This window comes from Pseudophryne corroboree, chromosome 5, assembly GCF_028390025.1.
Source record: "Pseudophryne corroboree isolate aPseCor3 chromosome 5, aPseCor3.hap2, whole genome shotgun sequence".
Classification (NCBI taxonomy): Eukaryota; Metazoa; Chordata; class Amphibia; order Anura; family Myobatrachidae; genus Pseudophryne; species Pseudophryne corroboree.
Window position 1 is genome coordinate 103,867,691 of NC_086448.1, and position 21,932 is coordinate 103,889,622.

Consider the following 21,932-nt stretch of genomic DNA (forward strand, 5'->3'; position numbering starts at 1 on the left):
ATTTGGAATGGGCGTTTTTTTGACGAAAAGTAATGTATTGCATTGTCGATTTTTTTTTTTTGGGCGAAAATGTCCCGTTTTTCTACATTTTCGGGAATTCGACCGCAATTGCATATACCCCTAAGTGGTGTAAGTTGTTATTGGTATCGCTAAACCCAAAAACGTACAATTCAAATCGGTTTACATGAAGAAGGAAAAGAGCTGCGATAACATGCATGTTTATGTATGTATATGTGTATATATATATGTATATATATATATATATATATATATATATATATATATATATATATATATATATATATATATATATATATATATATATATACCCTTTTGTGGCTGGCACTCGAAAAACCTCCAAGGGCTAACTGGCCCTGGTACCCTCCAATGAAGTTTGCACCTCCATGTATATAGCAGATATAAATGGCGGCACTCAGAGACTTGACTTGTGCAAAACAAACTTTTAGTGCAAAAACTGCAGGTTACAGCATCAACGTTTCGGGGCACGTAGCCCCTTCATCAGGATTACCCCCAAAGTGAACAGTTACCAACATATATAGGTACATTCACCCCTGTAGTCTCCCCCATGCTGGTCACCGCTGCTCACACGTCCCGGGCCCGGCTCCGTCCCCCTGGGCTGTCTACTTCCCCCAGAAGTGACGTCACGGGTCCCGGCTGTGTTGCCACGGTAACCCTGTGCAACAGACAAAACCTGTCATGGAGCTGGACTGCCTGGTATCACATCAGTGTGCTTGAATGAGAGCCAATAAAGTTTTACTCATTTCAATATTTTGATTACTCACAAAAGTGCCTAGTACATATTTACACATTACTTGGTGGATAAATAAAATAAAGTATAAATGTGCTTATATCTCTCCACACCACAGTGTTGTTATAAAACAGTCAATTAAAATATAAAAAAATCTCAATGTTACGTTGCTGTAAAAATGGTCTGTGACCCTAAAAACACTCCACACATAAAAAATATATGTTAAAAAATACACCACACCTCGTGTGTTAATACTGCACACAACTGTAAAATGAATCTCTACATTCGTGACACTATCCCAACCAATATCCCGTTTATCCATATATAAACAACCACCTCCATAGTGTTATTACTACTATAAGTGCTCCTCTCCAAAAGCTACACCTGTTGTCCCTGTTGCAGCCCGCTCCTAAGCAGGAAAACCTCCCACATATCACATATTTAACATCCCCCGTGCTAACATATAATTTACCCCCTAATCAAAAACAAATAGTTGCACAGTATACAATAACATAAAACAATAACATTTAAAAACAATAATCCATATAGAGCACATCAAAACTCTACACAGATGGAAAACAGCAAAAATTCAAACCGTAAAAGATTCAAAATTTACATCAGTAAAAGATTCAAAATTATATATATATATATATATATATATATATATATATATATATATATATGAGAGAGATAGATAGATATCTATCTGTGTATCTATCTGTGTATGTGTGTGTATATATGTGTATCTATATATATATATATATATATATATGTGTGTGTGTGTATATCTATCTATCTATCTATCTATCTATCTATCTATCTCTTTCTATCTATAGCTTTGGATGTAGTGGCACTCCGTGTACCTGATGATGTGAGTTTGGATTAAAAACCGTATTTTCACTATGTAGAAGGACTGGTGAGTGACCCTGCCTATACTGGTGAAGTCTCTGGACGATGCACCCCTGTTTCTGTGGATAAGATTAAAACTTATGAGTGCAACTATATATATATATATATATATATATATATATATATATATACACACACACACACACACACACACACACACACACACACACACACACACACACACACACACTGTGTGTGTGTATGTGTATATATATATATATATATATATATATATATATATATATACACACACACACTGTGTGTGTATATATCTGTATCTATCTCTCTTGCTCTCTCTCTCTCTCTCTCTCTCTCTCTCACTATATATATATATATATATATATAAAATCTATATCTGTCTCGGTAAAGGTGGTTAAGAGGCACGGAAAATAAATGTGTGTGTATGTGTATATATACATGTATATGTATGTATGTATGTATGTATGTATGTATGTGTGTACGGGTGTGGATCATTGGATCGCCAGTGTCTAGGTCAACATGTTCTAGGTGGACAGGTCAAAAGGTCGACATGAGTTTTTATTTTTTTTGGTGTCGTTTTCTCCGTACAGTGACCGAAAAGCCCAATTAGTGCACCGTGTTCGCTCGCCATGCTTCGGGAAAGGTTACTATTCCCAATCGTAGTCCGCGTGGATCGTTAAGTATGAAAAAGTAAAAAACAACAACAACAACTCATGTCGACCTTTTGACCTGTCGACCTAGAACATGCCGCCCTAGAAACCCTGACGACCTTGAAAACATGCCGACCTGTAGTGGTCGACCTAAACAAGACACTGTCGATCTTCAGACTGGATTTTATTTATATATATATATATATATATATATATATATATATATATATATATATATATATATATATAATTTTATTTATTTATAATCCGTTCCTCTTATCCACCTTTAGCAGATGTTGTGGGAAACTGAGAGCAATGTAAATGCTGACTTGAACATCTCAATGCTGATGAGGAATATTTCTTAAAGTCCCGTGAAGTAAATATGGGGGCTGATTCCATTAAGCGCCAGCTACTGAGAATTTTACAGCCTAGAACCTAATTCAGACCTGATCGCTGGGCAGCGATTTTTGCAGCCCTGCGATCAGATAGTCGCCGCCTACAGGGGGAGTGTATTTTAGCTGTGCAAGTGTTCGTTCGCATGTGTAGCAGAGCTGCACAAACTGATTTTTGTGCAATCTCTGTGCAGCCCAGGACTTAGCCGCTGCGATCACTTCAGCCTGTCCAGGACTGGAATTGACGTCAGACACCCTCCCTTCCAACGCTTGGACATTCCTGCGTTTTTCCAGACACTCCCTGAAAACGGTCAGTTGCCACCCACAAACACCCTCTTCCTGTCAGTCACCTTGCGATCGCTTGTGCAATTGCTTTTTTCACACCATCCCATCGCTATGCACCGTGTCCGGTGCAGTTGTCCAACGCGCCTGCGCATTGTGGTGCATGCGCAGTTCGGACCTGATCGCAGGCTGTGAGAAAATGCAGCCTAGCGAACAGGTCTGAATTAGGCCCCAAATACAGTTGCTGATTTCTGCTGTCGCCTCCATAGACTGCATGCAGATATCAGCCCTTTGTGAGTTAATGCAAGTAGTGGTTCCGGCTTAATTGAATCTGCCCCATGAAGTATTTTATTCCTGTCAGATGTGGACTCTCCTCAAGCAGAGAAGTATCTCACTTTCCTTTCTAATCGTTCTCCTTTGGCTTCTCCATCTGCAACTCGTCATCTGCTCCCAATGTCCCGAATCCACTTCAAGCTTCCATCCCTCACCTTCAGCAGTAAGTCTCTCTACTCTCATACATCTCTGACCTTATTTTCTCATACGTCCTAGAGGATGCTGGGGTCATCATAGAACCATGGGGTATAGACGGATTCCGCAGGAGACATGGACACTTTAAGACTTTGAAAGGGTGTGAACTGGCTCCTCCCTCTATGCCCCTCCTCAAGACTCCAGTTTCAGAATTGTGGCCAGTGAGACTGGACGCACTACAGGGGAGCTCTACTGAGTTTCTCTGAAAATACTTTTTGTTAGGTTTTTTATGTTCAGGGAGGCTGCTGGCAAGTCTCCCTGCTTCGTGGGATTTAGGGGAGAGAAGTATGACCAACTTCCAGTGAGTTCAATGGCTCTGCTTCTGGCTACAGGACACCATTAGCTCCTGAGGGTGCTGATCGCTGGGTACGCCTAGATGCTCACTCCCGCAGCCAGCCGTCACCCCCTTACAGAGCCAGAAGTCAGAAGACAGGTGAGTAGCAGAAGAAAAAAAGACTTCAGTGACGGCATTCTCTGAGGTACCGCGCAGCGCGCCAAGCTCCCACATACACAAGGCACTACAGGGTGCAGGGCGCGGGGGGGGGGGGGGGCACTTTCCTAACCCCCTACAGTATAATCATATAGTAAAAGAAGCAGGACGGAAGCGCGCCATTAAGGGGGCGGGGCTTCGTCCTCTCAGCTCACTCGGCGCTATTTCCTCCCCATCAGGCTGCAGAGACGCTGGTCCTTCCTTCACACTGACAAGTATCTGGGTGCAAAACGGGTGGGGGGGGGGGGGCACTGGCTAATTTGGTGCAAAATACCTTATATTAAAAGCGCTGCAGGTCTGGGGCATTTATTAGGCGCTTCAGAACCGCTGATTGAGCGCTGGGGTGTGAGCTGGCAATTTCCCTCTGTGTCTCTGACAGACAGGCTTTCCTGTGGGTCTGTCCCCTATAAGCCCAGTGTGTCTGTGGGTGTTTATTACACGTGTGTCGGCATGTCTGAGGCTCTTCACAGGAGGAGGCGGTATTAGAGACACAAAAGGAAGTGGGGGTGACCATGTCGGCACCGCCGACTCCTGATTGGGTAAGTGTGCTGAATGCTTTGAATGCTAATGTGGCTCGTATTGGTAAGAGATTAGACAAGTCTGAGTTTCAGACCCAGGCATGGAAGAAGTCTGTGGAGGATATGTTATTACAAGTCCAGGTCCCCTCGGGGTCACAGAAATGTACGTTGGCCCAGTTGGCAGACACTGATACCGACACGGACACTGATTCCAGTGTCGACTATAACGATTCCAGATTACATCCAAAATTGGCAAATAGCATTCAGTACATGATTGTGGCAGTTAAAGAGGTATTACATATCACTGAGGACCCGGCTGTCCCTGATAAAAGGGTCTGTATGTATAAGGAAAGGAAACCTGAGATAACGTTTCCTCCCTCTCATGAACTGAACACGCTATTTGAAAAAGTCTGGGAAGGTCCTGACAGAAAGTTTCAGATTCCCAAAAGAATTACGGTAGCTTATCCGTTTCCCTCTGCGGATAGGGAAAAGTGGGAGTCACCCCCCACGGTGGACAAGGCCCTGTCACGTTTGTCTAAAAAGGTGGCTCTCCCGTCACCTGACACGGCGGCCCTTAAGGATCCTGCGGTTCGTAAACAAGAAACTACGTTAAAGTCCATTTATGCGACCACAGGTACGCTACTCAGACCTGTCATTGCGTCTGCGTGGGTTAGTAGTGCTATCGAAAAGTGGGCAGACAACTTGTCTTCTGAAATAGATACCCTAGATAGGGATAGCATCCTTTTGACGCTGGGTTATATCAAGGACGCTGCAGCAGACCTTAAGGAAGCTGCGAGAGATATTGATCTTTTGGGATCAAAGGCCAATGCCATGGCAGTCTCAGCTAGGCGAGCGTTGTGGATTCACCAATGGAATTCTGATGCTGATTCCAAGAAAAGTATGGAATCTCTACCATATAAAGGTAAGGCCTTATTTGGTGACGGCCTTGATGATTTGGTATCTACAGCTACCGCGGGTAAGTAATCTTTTTTGCCTTATGTTCCTCCACAACAAAAGAAAACGCACCACTATCAGATGCAGTCCTTTCGGCCCAATAAATACAGAAAGGGCCGAGGTTCTTCCTTCCTTGCTACTAGAGGACGGGGAAGAGGTAAACGATCACCAACTCCCAGGAGCAGAAGTCCTCCCAGGCTTCTGCCAATTCCACCGCATGACGTTGGGGCTCCTATGCGGGAGTCCGCACCGGTGGGGGCACGTCTCAAACTCTTCAGTCAGTTTTTGGTTCGTTCGGACCTAGACCCATGGGTTTTACAAATGGTATCCCAAGGGTACAAGCTGAAGTTTCAAGACGTTCCCCCTCTCCGATTTTTCAAATTGGCCTTACCAGCTTCTCTTCCGGACAGGGAGGTAGTTTGCAACGCAATACAAAAGTTGTATCAAAATCAAGTTATCGCCAGGGTTCCCCAGTCACAACAGGGAGAAGGTTTTTATTCGAGCCTGTTTGTGGTCCCGAAGCCGGACAGCTCGGTCAGAACAATCCTAAACCTGAAATCCCTAAATTTCTACCTAAAGAAATTCAAATTCAAGATGGAGTCTCTCCGAGCAGTGATCTCCAGTCTGGAGGAAGGGGATTTTATGGTGTCTGTGGACATAAAGGATGCCTATTTACATGTCCCCATTTATACTCCGCATCAGGCTTACCTGAGGTTTGCAACTCAGGATTGCATTACCAATTTCAAACGTTGCCGTTTGGTCTGTCCACGGCTCCGAGGATTTTCACCAAAGTGATGACGGAGATGATGGTTCTCCTTCGCAAGCAAGGAGTCACGATTATCCCAAACTTGGACGATCTCCTGATAAAGGCGAGATCAAGGGACCAGTTGGTGCAAAACGTTGCACTCTCCCTGACAGTTCTTCAGCAACATGGTTGGCTCCTAAACTTGCCAAAATCATGGTTAATTCTGACGACGCGGTTGTCGTTTTTGGGAATGGTATTGGACACAGAACTACAGCGAGTCTTTCTTCCAGTGGAAAAGGCTCTGAAACTTCGGAGTCTGGTCAAACAAATTTTGAAACCAGCAAGAGTGTCAATCCATCAATGCATTCGGTTGCTGGGGAATATGGTTGCGGCCTACGAGGCCATTCAGTTTGGCAGGTTCCATGCCTGAGTGTTCCAGTGGGGTCTGTTGGACAAGTGGTCCGGGTCCCATCTACACATGCACCGGAGGATAATCCTGTCTTCCAAGACCAGGGTATCATTCCTGTGGTGGCTGCACAGCTCTCACCTCCTAGAGGGGCGCAGGTTCGGGATACAGGACTGGATCCTAGTGACCACGGATGCAAGCCTCCGAGGCTGGGGGGCAGTCACAGTGGGAGAAAACTTCCAAGGAAGATGGTCAAGTCAGGAAACTTGTCTCCACATAAATGTTCTGGAGTTAAGGGTCATTTACAATGGCCTTCTGCAAGTGGAACATCTTCGAGATCTGCCTGTACTGATCCAGTCGGACAATGTAACAGCAGTAGCGTACATAAACCGTCAGGGCGGAGCGAAAAGCATTGCGGCAATGGCAGAAGCCACAAGGATTTTCCGCTGGGCGGAAAAGCATACAATCGCTCTGTCAGCGATCTTCATTCCAGGAGTGGACAACTGGGAAGCAGACTTCCTCAGCAGACATGATCTCCATCCAGGAGAGTGGGGCCTCCACCAAGAATTCTTCGCAGAGGTGACAAGTCGTTGGGGAGTTCCTCAAGTAGACATGATGGCATCTCGTGTCAACAAGAAGCTTCAGAGATATTGTTCCAGGTCGAGGGACCCTCCAGCAATTGCAGTGGATGCACTGGTGACACCGTGGGTGTTTCAGTCGGTGTATGTATTCCCTCCACTTCCTCTCATTCCAAAGGTTCTAAAGAGCATAAGAAGAACAAAGATCCGGGCGATCCTCATTGTCCCAGACTGGCCAAGGAGGGCTTGGTATCCAGATCTTCAGGAATTACGCATAGGAGGTCCCTGGCCTCTTCCTCTGCGCGAGGATCTGTTACAGCAGGGGCCGTGCGTGTATCAGGACTTACCGCGGCTACGTTTGACGGCATGGCAGTTGAGCGCAAAATCCTAGCCCGTAAGGGTATTCCCAGTGAAGTCATTCCCACCCTTATTCAGGCCAGAAAAGGGGTAACGTCTAAACATTACCACTGTATTTGGAGAAAATTTTGTTTCTTGGTGTGAATCCAAGGGGGCTCCTACGGAAGAGTTTCGGCTAGGACGTTTTATCCATTTTCTAAAAGCAGGTGTGGATGCGGGCCTAAAATTAGGCTCAATTAAGGTACAGATTTCAGCCTTATCGGTTTTCTTTCAGAAACAATTGGCCTCCCTTCCAGAAGTTCAGAGTTTCGTGAAAGGCGTGTTGCACATCCAACCTACATTTGTGCCTCCAGTGGCGCCATGGGATCTTAATGTGGTTGTCACGATCCGGGTATCTGGACGCCATTACTTACCCTTCAGATGCCTCCTAAGGCTGGCTCAGCGTTCCAGGACCGGATCCCGCTGTTCCTGAGTTTCCACATGCAGAATGTCAGAGTGGTGATTTCATCAGCCGCGGCCTCCGCTGTGCCCGCGTGGTTAAATGTGCGCTTGTCAGTCTGGCGTCTCCTGTCTCCTGTGGCCGGCGTCGCCATTACTGTTTCAATTCTCACATGGATTACAAACCAAACTTCCCTCCAAGTGTCTGCATGGGCGCAGCCATCTTGGATTTTGTCATCTGATTATTTCCACCAATCTGCTGTCTGTATTGTTGATTTGCATAATTGCCTAGCCAACCCCTTCCTTGCTGCAGGTATAAGTATGCTGTGCCTGAGCAAGGAAGGCGTCAGTGCTTTGGTTGTCTAACCTAGTTCCAGTTTGTCTCTCTCCTGTGGTTGTCTTCCAGGTTCCAGCTCCTGTCTCCAGACTTCTGCTATAGAGACCCGCACCAGCATTCCATCTGCGGTGTAGCCTGACTCTCCGATCCATTCTGGACTCACCTGTTTCCAGCTACAACAATCACCTGCTTCCAGCCCAGCTTCCAGCAGTGTACAGCTTCTCTTAAAGGGCCGGTGTCCTTTCTGCAGTTTACCACTCTCCACCGGTATTATTATTTCACCGCTCTCAAACAATCACCTGCTTCCAGCCCAGCTTCCAGCAGTGTATAGCTTCTCTTAAAGGGCCGGTGTCCTTTTCTGCAGTTTACCACTCTCCACCGGTATTATTATTTCACCGCTCTCAAACTCCAAACTTCATTATTATTTCATCGCTCTCAAGTTCGTTTATTATTTTATCCACTCCGTACCAACAACAGTCTGGTTCCAGCCAGTATCCACAGCAGCCGTTTTACCTTCAGCAGCCCAGCCTTTCCTGGAACATCAGCTGGTACGATCCTGGGTTCTCTCCATTGCTACAGTCAGGCCTGGTAAGGACTTTCCAACTAGAAGATTATAAGAACTGTCTCACACTACCAGTGCCTGTGGCCCTTGCCACCCTGTAGTACCCAGGAATTGTATTTATCCTCTGTTGACTTTTATGTTTCCTTTTACTGCTGCTGTGTTACGGAGTTTGTCATAATAAACATCATTGACTTTTATCCTGGTTGTCGTGGTCACGCCTTCGGGCAGTTATTCTACATGTTACTTACATGTCTAGGGGTCTGATACAACCTCCCAGGTTCCGTTACATCTCAGCCCCTACAACTGAGGCTGCCTCCCGTCAGCTCAGGCCCTCAGTTGTGACAGTAAGCACTGACCTAATGAATCCAGCCGGAGACCAGGATCAAGCGGCCAGGCCGATGCAAGAACTGGCAGCCCGACTTGGAACATCAGGAGGCTGCACAGGGCCACATCATCCGCTGTCTCCAGGATCTTTCTACACGGCTGGATGGGATTCAAACGACCCTCCGTGGACCTGGCACGTCCGGTGCGTCCACTACAGTAACACCAGCTGTAACCCCACCCACCTTACCCATTTCCAGTCCACATCTTCATCTTCCAACGCCAGCAAAATTTGATGGATCTCCAAGGTTCTGCAGGGGATTTCTCAATCAATGTGAAATCCACTTTGAGCTTCTACCTGGCAATTTCTTCAGTGACCGTACCAAAATTGCCTATATCATCTCCCTTCTCAGTGGCTCAGCCCTTGACTGGGCATCACCTTTATGGGAGAAGTCTGATCCCCTGCTATCCTCCTATACTGACTTTGTAGCTACATTCAGGCGCATCTTCGACGAGCCAGGCCGGATAACATCTGCTTCATCTGAGATTCTCCGTTTACGCCAGGGAACACGTACTGTGGGACAGTATCTTATACAGTTTAAAATCCTGGCATCCGAACTGGCATGGAACGACGAGGCCCTGTATGCTGCATTCTGGCATGGCTTATCAGAACGCATCAAGGATGAGTTAGCTACCAGAGACTTGCCCTCTAAGTTGGATGAGCTAATTTCTCTTTGCACGAAGGTTGATCTACGTTTCAGAGAGAGAGCAACCGAGTGAGGAAGATCATCTACTCCTAAATCTTCTGCTCCTCCTCCTCGTCAACCATCTCCATCCAAGGATGAGCCTATGCAAATTAGTCGTTCCCGTCTATCTCCCGCTGAGCGCCGAAGACGTCTTTCTGAGTCTCTCTGTCTCTACTGTGCAGCTCCGTCGCACACTATCAATGCCTGTCCCAAACGTCCGGGAAACTCCAGATCCTAGCTCGCCAAGGAGAGGGCCGGCTAGGAGTAATGATCTCCTCTCCATCTCCTCATGACTGTAACCTCCCAGTGTCGCTCCAAATTGCTCAACGTTACAGGAACGTCATTGCCCTCCTTGATTCCGGAGCAGCTGGGAATTTCATAACCGAAGCTTATGTTAAACGGTGGTCCCTACCCACCGAGAGACTGTCCTCGTCCATCTCTTTGACTGCCGTGGATGGCAGCAAGATTTTTGACGCAGTCATTTCCTTAAGGACTCTTCCAGTTCGTCTGAGAGTGGGAGTTCTTCATTCTGAGTATATTTCTTTTTTAGTGATTCCAAGAGCCACACATCCAGTGGTTTTAGGCCTTCCATGGCTCCGTCTCCACAACCCATCAATTGACTGGACGACTACGCAAATACTGGCATGGGGTCCCTCCTGTGCTGAGACTTGTTTAGCCAAAGTTCTTCCTGTTTGTTCTTCCTTCCCCAGGTCATCTGATGTTCCGCCTCCTCCATATCAAGACTTCACGGACGTGTTCAGTAAAGCCTCTGCTGATATCCTTCCTCCTCATAGAGAATGGGACTGCCCAATCGACCTCATTCCAGGGAAGGTTCCACCGCGAGGCCGAACTTATCCGTTGTCTCTGCCTGAGACACACTCCATGGAAGAGTACATCAAAGAGAACCTGGCGAAGGGTTTCATCCGACCATCTTCTTCTCCAGCCGGCGCAGGCTTCTTCTTCGTTAAGAAGAAAGACGGTGGTCTGCGTCCGTGCATCGATTACAGAGGTCTGAACGACATTACCGTCAAGAACCGATACCCTTTACCCCTGATTACCGAGCTCTTTGATAGAGTTAGTGGTGCAACTATTTTCACAAAGCTGGACTTGAGGGGTGCCTACAATCTCATCCGAATCCGTGAGGGTGACGAGTGGAAGACCGCCTTTAACACCCGTGACGGACATTATGAGTACCTCGTCATGCCCTTCGGATTGAGCAACGCTCCAGCAGTCTTCCAGCACTTCGTGAATGAGATTTTCAGGGACATCTTGTACCGCCATGTCGTGGTTTATCTAGACGACATCCTCATCTTTGCTAATAATCTCGAAGATCATCGTTTCTGGGTAAAAGAGGTTCTTTCCCGTCTCCGTGTCAATCACCTCTATTGTAAATTGGAGAAGTGTGTGTTTGAAGTTAAAACCATTCCGTTTCTAGGTTACATTGTGTCCGGTTCCGGACTAGAGATGGATCCTGAGAAACTCCAAGCAATCCAGAATTGGCCTATACCCTTAAGCCTCAAAGGGGTCCAGAGGTTCTTGGGGTTCGCCAATTATTATAGAAAATTTATACGAGACTTTTCCACCATCGTGGCGCCTATCACTGCATTAACCAAGAAAGGTGCTAATCCGTCCAAGTGGTCCGAGGAAGCTACACAGGCCTTTCACCTTCTGAAGCAACGGTTCATCTCTGCACCAGTTCTGAAACAGCCCGACACCGACTCTCCTTTTATCTTAGAGGTAGATGCCTCCTCCGTTGGAGTAGGAGCGGTGTTATCCCAGAGGGCCAAAGATGGACATCTACATCCTTGCAGTTTCTTCTCCCGGAAGTTCTCCCCAGCTGAGCGCAACTATGCCATTGGCGATCAGGAGTTGCTAGCCATCAAGCTCGCTCTGGAGGAGTGGAGATACCTGTTGGAGGGAGCTTCCCACTCAATCACCATACTTACCGACCACAAAAATCTTTTATATCTCAAAGGCGCACAATGTCTGAATCCTCGTCAGGCCAGATGGGCACTTTTCTTTTCTAGGTTTGACTTTAAACTCCAGTTCTGTCCGGGTTCTCAGAATCGTAAGGCCGATGCCCTTTCCCGCTCATGGGAGCAAGAAAATGAGTCCGAGTCTGCAGACAAGCATCCTATTATTAATCCGTTGGCATTCTCCACGGTAGGGATGGACTCTACGCCTCCACCAGGGAAAAGTTTTGTTAAGCCAATTCTAAGGAAGAAGCTCATGCATTGGGCCCATGCTTCCCGTTTTGCTGGACATACAGGCATTCAGAAAACCCTTGAATTTATTTCTAGGTCCTACTGGTGGCCAACTCTGAAGAAGGACGTTATGGAATTTATTGCCTCCTGCCCAAAGTGTGCCCAACACAAAGTCTCCCGCCAGTCGCCTGCGGGGCAACTGGTTCCATTATCTGTTCCCCGTCGACCTTGGACCCATTTGTCGATGGACTTTGTTTCCGATCTACCTATCTGCAACAAGTTTAATACCATCTGGGTGGTAGTTGACCGGATCACCAAGATGGCACATTTCATCCCTCTCACCGGTCTTCCGTCAGCTTCCAAGTTGGCTCAAGTGTTTATACAAGAGATCTTCCGACTTCACGGTCTTCCTGAAGAGATCATCTCGGATCGTGGAGTACAATTTGTAGCCAAATTTTGGCGAAGTTTGTGTCAAGCCCTCCAAGTCAAGTTAAAGTTTTCCACGGCTTACCATCCTCAGACCAATGGTCAAACCGAGAGGGTGAATCAGGACTTGGAGGCCTTCCTCCGTATATATGTGTCTTCCTCTCAAGATGACTGGGTTCAACTCCTTCCTTGGGCCGAGTTCAGCCACAACAATCAATACCATTCCTCATCTTCTTCTACACCATTCTTCATTAATTATGGATTCCACCCTAAAGTCCCAGAATTCCAACCGCTTCCCGCAACTTCTGTTCCAGCAGTGGATGTCACCTTGCGTCAGTTTTCAAATAACTGGAGGAACGTCCGCGCAGCCCTGCTTAAAGCCTCATTCAGGTATAAGAAGTTTGCCGATAGGAAGCGTAGAGCGGTTCCTGCTCTCAAGGTGGGTGATCGTGTGTGGCTGTCCAAGAAGAATTTGAGGTTGAGAGTTCCCAGCATGAAATTTGCACCTCGCTACATCGGACCCTTCAAGATTGAACAAGTCATCAATCCTGTTGCCTACAGGTTACAGTTACCATCCTTCTTGAAAATACCCAGGACATTTCATGTTTCTTTGTTGAAACCGCTGATCCTGAATCGGTTTCATTCCGCACTTCCTCCAGCTCCCAAAGTTCAGACTCAACGGGGAGTCGAGTACGAGGTGGCCAAGATTTTGGACTCGCGTTTCCGTTACGGTCAGTTACAATACCTCATTGACTGGAAGGGCTATGGTCCTGAAGAACGCTCTTGGACCAATGCCTCAGACGTCCATGCTCCTGCCTTGGTCCGAAATTTCCACGCAAAGTTTCCTTTAAAGCCTAAGAAGTGTCCTGGGGCCACTCCTAAAGGGGGGGGTGCTGTCACGATCCGGGTATCTGGACGCCATTACTTACCCTTCAGAGGCCTCCTAAGGCTGGCTCAGCGTTCCAGGACCGGATCCCGCTGTTCCTGAGTTTCCACATGCAGAATGTCAGAGTGGTGATTTCATCAGCCGCGGCCTCCGCTGTGCCCGCGTGGTTAAATGTGCGCTTGTCAGTCTGGCGTCTCCTGTCTCCTGTGGCCGGCGTCGCCATTACTGTTTCAATTCTCACATGGATTACAAACCAAACTTCCCTCCAAGTGTCTGCATGGGCGCAGCCATCTTGGATTTTGTCATCTGATTATTTCCACCAATCTGCTGTCTGTATTGTTGATTTGCATAATTGCCTAGCCAACCCCTTCCTTGCTGCAGGTATAAGTATGCTGTGCCTGAGCAAGGAAGGCGTCAGTGCTTTGGTTGTCTAACCTAGTTCCAGTTTGTCTCTCTCCTGTGGTTGTCTTCCAGGTTCCAGCTCCTGTCTCCAGACTTCTGCTATAGAGACCCGCACCAGCATTCCATCTGCGGTGTAGCCTGACTCTCCGATCCATTCTGGACTCACCTGTTTCCAGCTACAACAATCACCTGCTTCCAGCCCAGCTTCCAGCAGTGTACAGCTTCTCTTAAAGGGCCGGTGTCCTTTCTGCAGTTTACCACTCTCCACCGGTATTATTATTTCACCGCTCTCAAACAATCACCTGCTTCCAGCCCAGCTTCCAGCAGTGTATAGCTTCTCTTAAAGGGCCGGTGTCCTTTTCTGCAGTTTACCACTCTCCACCGGTATTATTATTTCACCGCTCTCAAACTCCAAACTTCATTATTATTTCATCGCTCTCAAGTTCGTTTATTATTTAACTGGTTCCAGCCAGTATCCACTCCGTACCAACAACAGTCTGGTTCCAGCCAGTATCCACAGCAGCCGTTTTACCTTCAGCAGCCCAGCCTTTCCTGGAACATCAGCTGGTACGATCCTGGGTTCTCTCCATTGCTACAGTCAGGCCTGGTAAGGACTTTCCAACTAGAAGATTATAAGAACTGTCTCACACTACCAGTGCCTGTGGCCCTTGCCACCCTGTAGTACCCAGGAATTGTATTTATCCTCTGTTGACTTTTATGTTTCCTTTTACTGCTGCTGTGTTACGGAGTTTGTCATAATAAACATCATTGACTTTTATCCTGGTTGTCGTGGTCACGCCTTCGGGCAGTTATTCTACATGTTACTTACATGTCTAGGGGTCTGATACAACCTCCCAGGTTCCGTTACATCTCAGCCCCTACAACTGAGGCTGCCTCCCGTCAGCTCAGGCCCTCAGTTGTGACAGTGGTGTTGCAGTTCCTTCAATCACTTTGGTTTGAACCTTTACGGAAGGTGGAGTTGAAATTCCTCACTTGGAAAGTGGTCACCCTGTTGGCCTTGGCATCTGCAAGGCGGGTGTCTGAGTTAGCGGCCTTGTCTCACAAGAGCCCTTATTTGATCTTCCATGAAGATAGAGCTGAATTGAGGACACGTCAACAATTTCTACCGAAGGTGGTTTCCTCTTTCCACATGAACCAACCGATTGTGGTGCCTGTGGCTACTGACGCCTTCGCTGAGTCAAAATCTCTGGATGTGGTCAGAGCTTTGAAGATTTATGTCGCCAGAACGGCTCAGATTAGGAAAACAGAGGCTCTGTTTGTCCTGTATGCTCCCAACAAGGTTGGGTGTCCTGCTTCCAAGCAGACCATTGCACGCTGGATCTGTAACACGATTCAGCATGCTCATTCCACGGCTGGATTACCGTTACCGGAATCGGTGAAGGCCCATTCTACTAGAAAGGTGGGCTCATCCTGGGCGGCTGCCCGGGGGGTCTCGGCATTGCAACTTTGCAGAGCAGCTACTTGGTCGGGGTCAAACACATTTGCAAAGTTCTACAAGTTTGACACCTTGGCCGATGAAGAACTTGAGTTTGGTCAATCGGTGCTGCAGAGTCATCCGCACTCTCCCGCCCGTTCTAGAGCTTTTGTATAACCCCATGGTTCTATGATGACCCCAGCATCCTCTAGGACGTATGACAAAAATAGGATTTTAATACCTACCGGTAAATCTTTTTCTCTTAGTCCATAGAGGATGCTGGGCGCCCGTCCCAGTGCGTACTGTATCTGCAGTTATTAGTTGTGGTTACACACATGTTGTGTTTCGTTTATTGTCAGCATGTTGCTGCTATTGTTCATGCCGTTGGCTTGTGTTCTGTTGAATGCCACGTTGTGCGGCATGCTTGAGGTATGAGCTGGTATGACTCTCACCTTAGTTTTAACAATAAAGCCTTTCCTTGAAATGTCCGTCTCCCTGGGCACAGTTCCTATAACTGGAGTCTGGAGGAGCGGCATAGAGGGAGGAGCCAGTTCACACCCTTTCAAAGACTTAAAGTGCCCATGTCTCCTGCGGATCCCGTCTGTACCCCATGGTTCTATGATGACCCCAGCATCCTCTACGGACTAAGAGAAAAGGATTTACCGGTAGGTATTAAAATCCTATTTTTGTCTACACTCCCTCCCATCTCCTCCGCTCCTCCTCTGCCGCCTCAACTCCTCACCACTTAACCTGCTGTCATGCCTTAAAGACCTTTTGCGCTCAGCCCACCTCCACTGGAAATCACTCCCTTGCCAAGTCAGACTTTCCCCCAAACTTGCCAGCTTCAAATGGGCACTAAAACACACTTCTTCATCAAAGCCTTCTATACCTCTTCCTAATTCTCTACTACTCCCTCCTCCTCCTCCTCCTCTGTCCCGTGCTTCTTCCTCCTACTGTTCACCTCTCCTCTTGGTATGTATATGGCCTTACTTCCGCATGTTCCTCCACAGCATATTCTTCCAGTGGTCCTTCTCTCTTGTCTCATCTGTTTCATTTATCAAGCTGTGAAAACACTCGAGAAATGCGCCAGACAACTTTGAGGTAGCATTTATCAAGTACATTTTAAAAAATGATTGGTAGAAGCTGATGGCTGACTTCTCTACTTGTCCGTTGACTTCTCCACTCTTTTTTCACTGCTTGATATCTCAACCCCCTAGTACAGGCCGGGCCAACCTGTGGCTCTCTAGCTGTTGTGAGACTACACATCCCAGCCTGCCCTGCCACAGCTTTAGCATTCCCTATTAATAACAAAACTGTGTCAGGGCATGCTGGGACTTTTGGTTTCATAACAGCTGGTCAAGTGGAATAGCCTCCCATCAGAGGTGGTAGAGGCTAAGACAGTAGAGCAATTTAAACATGCATGGGATATACATAAGGATATCCTTACAAAGAAATAAGGATCAAATATGGTTTGCGATAAAAAATATTGTAAAAAAAGGGGCACACTAGATGGGCCAAGTGGTTCTTATCTGCTCTCAAATTCTCTAAGTTTCAAGTTTCTAATTCTAGTTGGTTATCTTGAGATATAGAATAGCACAGACATTAATTTGTTTACCAAGGATTACAGGTTACAACTTATTTTGTTTGACATTCCCTATTGACCCTGCTTACACCTATAGGTACGATGCTTGTTTAGTTATCTGGAAACTTACAATCCTTCAAGACCTTGTAACTTTTGACCTTTTGTAACAGACTGACTTATACGTTTTGCCTTGTCAACATATATAAAGTTCCACTGATATATTTTTATATGCTACAATTAGTTATGCTACGGTGCCTTGTGTTTTGGACTCAGTGGTCTTCTAAAAATATGAGCCACTTATAGGACTGAAGTCTGAGAAATAAAAGTAAAATTAGTTCTTTGTGTTTTCTATGATAGAGAAAGCAACAAGTGAGCTGAACACGGCCGAGGACTGGGGCCTTATCCTGGACCTCTGTGATAAAGTTGGACAGTCGCGCACAGGGTAAGAGTGACATTAATTAGCGGACACTCCAATTTTATGGGATTCCTTTGTTTGTGAATGACTTTTGAGATGCACATCTGAATAGGTAGATTAGGAACACAGAACTGAAGGTGGCCACATATAACGCATGTTTACGTGTATGTTTGGGCTTCATTTGCTATGCCTCCTGATCTTCTAGAACCAGGGTTTAACATCTTCTCTAGCTTCTGTACTGTGGGATTCAGTGTTACTTACCTGACTTTTATCAAACCTTCTATAGTGGACAAGAGGAGGTGTTACTCAAAGCACCCAGTGAGCTTCCAGATATCCATTTATAAAATGTACAAATGATAGCTAGAATATGATTGCTATGGGAAACTCCTCCACCGGTCTTCTTTAGATTGTTTGATAAATCTCCCCCTTAGTGAATTGGCAACAGGGCAATTAATGATGATGTAATTGTATCATTAGGACACTATTTCTCATTAATTGTACAATGCCCAGGGATGTAGGGTGTGGTATGTACTTTGGCAGGCACTCATTATCATCCAGCTAGCGAGTGCTCCATTTCTCCGAGGTCCTTATTCCTGAATACACCAGAAACACTGAATAGGTGGTGGAAAGATTAAGCCTATTTGTCATGGAGGGATTTCCATTAGTATTCTGTCCATATTTAGTTAATGAAAAATAAAAGCTCATTTGAGGTTCCTGTACTTGCCGAAATAAAATGAAATACTAAGGGGGGTAATCTAAACCCCATGGCTAATTGCTGGCTAAACTCCCTGCGGTGCAGGCAAAGACTGGTCAATTAAATAGCATTTTCCCCGCGCCTAAACGCAGGATTCAGGCATAAACCGTGGAATCAATGGGTTTTTTCCCAACGTGCGAACCCCCAGTTTTGCAGATTTTACCTTGAGAGTTCTGTCTAACATCGGACACTCACGCGTGGGGTAATACCTGCTAATTGGATTGCCCTGACGTGGCAATTCCCGTAAGGGGGGGGGGGGGATTTTATTAGCCGTGGTAATTTACCGCGGCCTAATTGATCGCCCGGGGCTATTCAGTTAGGCCCCGCCAGCATCACTTATCGGGGATTTTCTTTACTCCTCTGAACAGCAGGTTGTGGGTGCCGCAACCCTGTAAACACGCAAATCCTGAACTGTTCACGGATTCTCTGTGTTTTTGCCATTAACACATTCATTTAGCGGCTTTTAATAATGCTATCTGAGAAAAAAGGGAATTGAATAGCCACAGGCATTAAACCCTGTAGCTACCTCCCTTTTTTTTTACCCACGGTAATTTACCGCAGATAGTTGAATTCCCCCCTAAAGGTGCTAAATTGGTTGCCACACGTCTTTCCTGGACTGTAGAGACATATTAAAGCTCACTACAGAAGTGCAGAGATACAGATAGGAGATTAAATCTGATTTCAGTGCTTATTTTTGTCTCTCTTTAGGCCTAAAGATTGTCTACGTTCCATTATGAAGAGAGTCAACCACAAAGACCCCCATGTAGCAATGCAGGCGCTTACAGTGAGTGTGTCTTGTGATGTAATATGTGGATTTAGTGGAGAGCTGTTAAATTGCAATAGTAGCATGTTATAGAGGAAGGGAAGAGGGTACATTACTTTCACAAATCTCCCCATATGTTTCAGGGCACCATAAGGAAAACACAGGATGTGCAGGGGGGGAGTGTACCTGCATTTCTCAAATGAAATATAGCACTTTACAGTCTACATATGTACTTATAGTACCGGTAGTTCAAACACTTCATTAAGGATAATGAATGTTTCTGTACATTCGTATCCAAGTGTAATCTCATTCAATCTTTCCAGCAAGCTAATTCTCTGTGACCATTTTAAGAAGAAAAAAAAATAAAAAATCTGTATTGCATAGAGAAATCTGTCCGTAGAATTAATCCCAGCATATTAAAACACATTTTTCTCTAACATCCAAGGGGATACTATGATTGTCTTAGTACCATGGGGTATAGATGGGTCCACTGGAGCCTTGGCACTTCAAAAAATCTTCAGAGTGTTCCGGCTCCTCCCCTCTATGCCTCCACCTACAGACTCAGTTTAGAAAAATGTGCCCAAGGAGCCGGGTGCATTCTCTCGAGTTTTCTTAATAACATTTTTTTAGTTTGTTATTTTCAGGCAGGTCTGGTTGGCAACAGCCTGCCTGCGTCGTGGGACTTAGGGGGGGAAGCTGAACCAACCTCTTGAAGGATTAATGGTCTGTATCCCCGCTGACAGGACATAGCTCCTAAGGGTGCCGTTTCGCCGCCCCCCCCCCCCCACACTCCCGCAGCATGCCGCCTCCCCTAACAGAAGACAGGAGAGTGGCGAGTCCAGAACCGGGGTCCCGGTTAGCGGGTCCCTGGTTTCGATGGTGGTATTAGGGCACTGAGGGCACACAGCTCCGGTCTGGCGTGGCTGCTGGGACGCCTCGGGGCCAGACAGGCATTGCAACATATAAGGGTATTTAGACCTTTATACTAATGTTTTAGAGACACGCCAGTATAAATATGCAGCGGGAACACTGCGTGCCATTGAGGGGGCGGGGCTTCCCGGAGAGCGGAGAGCGGGACCAGCAGCTCAGCAGTGCAATTTTCCACTGCAGAATCTCACTACTAGCAGCGGGGACGTGCAGCTCCTCACAGAAGACTCCACAGAACCGGTGCACGGTACCATGAGTGTATAGAAGGGGGGAGCATATAAAAAAAACTATATCCTTATACATTAGCCCTGCTAAACTTTGGTTAAGATGATAGGGGCTTAGTGTGCTGGTTTCTCCCTTTCTGTCTCTATTCCTGCTGCTAGGGTGGGTAAACTTGTGTTTGGATCCTGTCTTCCACTGTGTGTGAGATTACTGTTAAGTATAACGGGAAGAAAGGTTGTGTGTCCAATCCTGCAACACAAAGTTTTCTCAATCCTCTGAGGGGTCACTGGTGTGCACACAATATAGTGTTCCCTCACTGGGAAGCAGCACCCCAGATCCGGGGTGGCTGACATCCATTAAAGGGATTATAACAGACATCTCTTCTGAACTGGCTACTGCCAGACAAGAGAGGCAGGAGTTGAAAAAGTATATGGCTGATTTTATGAGTAAGGATTCAATTTTACAGAAATGTGCTTTACCCCAGGTGCTCCAATCTGACTCTGAGGATCAAATGCAAGATTTGGAAGAGGGGGAAATGGAGGTGGATATGGGGGATGATACTCTGTCTCAGGGTATGGAAACCGTTATATGTTCGATTAGGGAGGTCCTTAATATCCCTGGTGAGACAGAAACAGTGGAGGAGTTGGTTTTTTTTAATGTAAAACCAAAATCTACTGTTACCTTTCCGATCTTAAAGGAGTTAAACACACACTTCAAAGAGCAGTGGGTCAACCCTGACAAGAAGTTTCAAGTACCTAAGAGGCTGCTTTCATCCTTTCCTTTTTCCCCGGGGGATAGGAAGGTTTGGGAAACGCCACCTGCAGTGGATACTTCAGTGTCCAGGCTGTCACGAAAGATGGTACTGCCTTTACCTGGAGCTACTGTATCTCCTTAAAAGAATCTGCTGATAGATTTGAGAGTAGTCTCAATTTTCCTATCTATACAGCAATGGGAGTGGCTCAGAGACCCACAATTGCTTGTGGATGGATTACGAGGGCCATTGTCAAATGGTCTGGTAAGAATACGTTTTGCTCTGCAGGAGAGTCACTACCAGTTCCAGGCTCTACCCTTCGGCCTTTCATCGGCACCGAGGGTGTTCACGAAGGTGATGGCAGAGATGATGCTGCTGCTCCGAAAACAGGGAGTGAACGTCGTTCCTTACCTGGACGATCTCCTAATAAAGGCTATGTCCATACAACGTTTGAAAGACCGTATCAACCTCACAACAAGACTACTCACAGATCATGGTTGGATCTTAAATCTGCAGAAATCCCACCAGGCAGTCCAGGCAATGGTTCGGTCTATCTTGAGGCCGAACAAGATCTCTGTACATTTGTGCATACGCTTATTGGGAAAAATGGTGGCCTCTTATGAGGCGTTTCCGTATGGATGCTTCCATGCGCGACCCTTCCAGCTGGATCTACTGGTCAAATGGTCGGGATCTCATCTGCATATGCATCGAATGATATGTCTGTCACCAAAGGCCAGGATTTCTTTGCTGTGGTGGTTGCAGAACTCCCATCTGGTGGAGGGTCAATCCTTCGGAATTCAGGATTGGATCTGTTAACTACGGATGCGAGCCTCAGAGGTTGGGGAGCAGTGACCCAATGAGCTCAATTCCAAGGAAGGTGGTCAACTCAGGAAGCCACGCTTCCGATCAATATTCTGGAACTCGGCGCAATTTACAATGCCCTTCTCTTCTGCGGAATCAGGCCATTCAAGTACAGTCAGACAATGCCTCGGCGGTGGCTTACGTAACCGTCAAGGAGGAACAAAAAGCAGAGCTGCGATGAGAGCGGTATCCAAGATGCTCTTTTGGGCGGAACGAAATGCAAGGGCCATAACGGCCATCTTAATTCCGGAGTAGACAACTGGGAAGCGAATTTCCCCAGCAGGCACAACCTGCGTCCGGGGGAATGGGATTTCCATCCCCAAGTGTTTCAACGGTTGACTCA

At 46.6% G+C, this 21,932-nt stretch overlaps 1 protein-coding gene across 2 annotated transcripts in view; it reads left to right on the plus strand.

The window, feature by feature from the left end:
* Positions 1-21,932, plus strand: part of STAM (signal transducing adaptor molecule) — a 198,402-nt gene that overhangs the window by 55,059 nt on the left and 121,411 nt on the right. For both annotated transcript variants that reach the window (XM_063921537.1, XM_063921536.1), the window contains exons 2-3: positions 17,254-17,338; positions 18,774-18,849. In XM_063921537.1, coding sequence (XP_063777607.1) covers positions 17,254-17,338; positions 18,774-18,849 — 161 coding nt within the window. The remainder of the gene's footprint in view (positions 1-17,253; positions 17,339-18,773; positions 18,850-21,932) is intronic.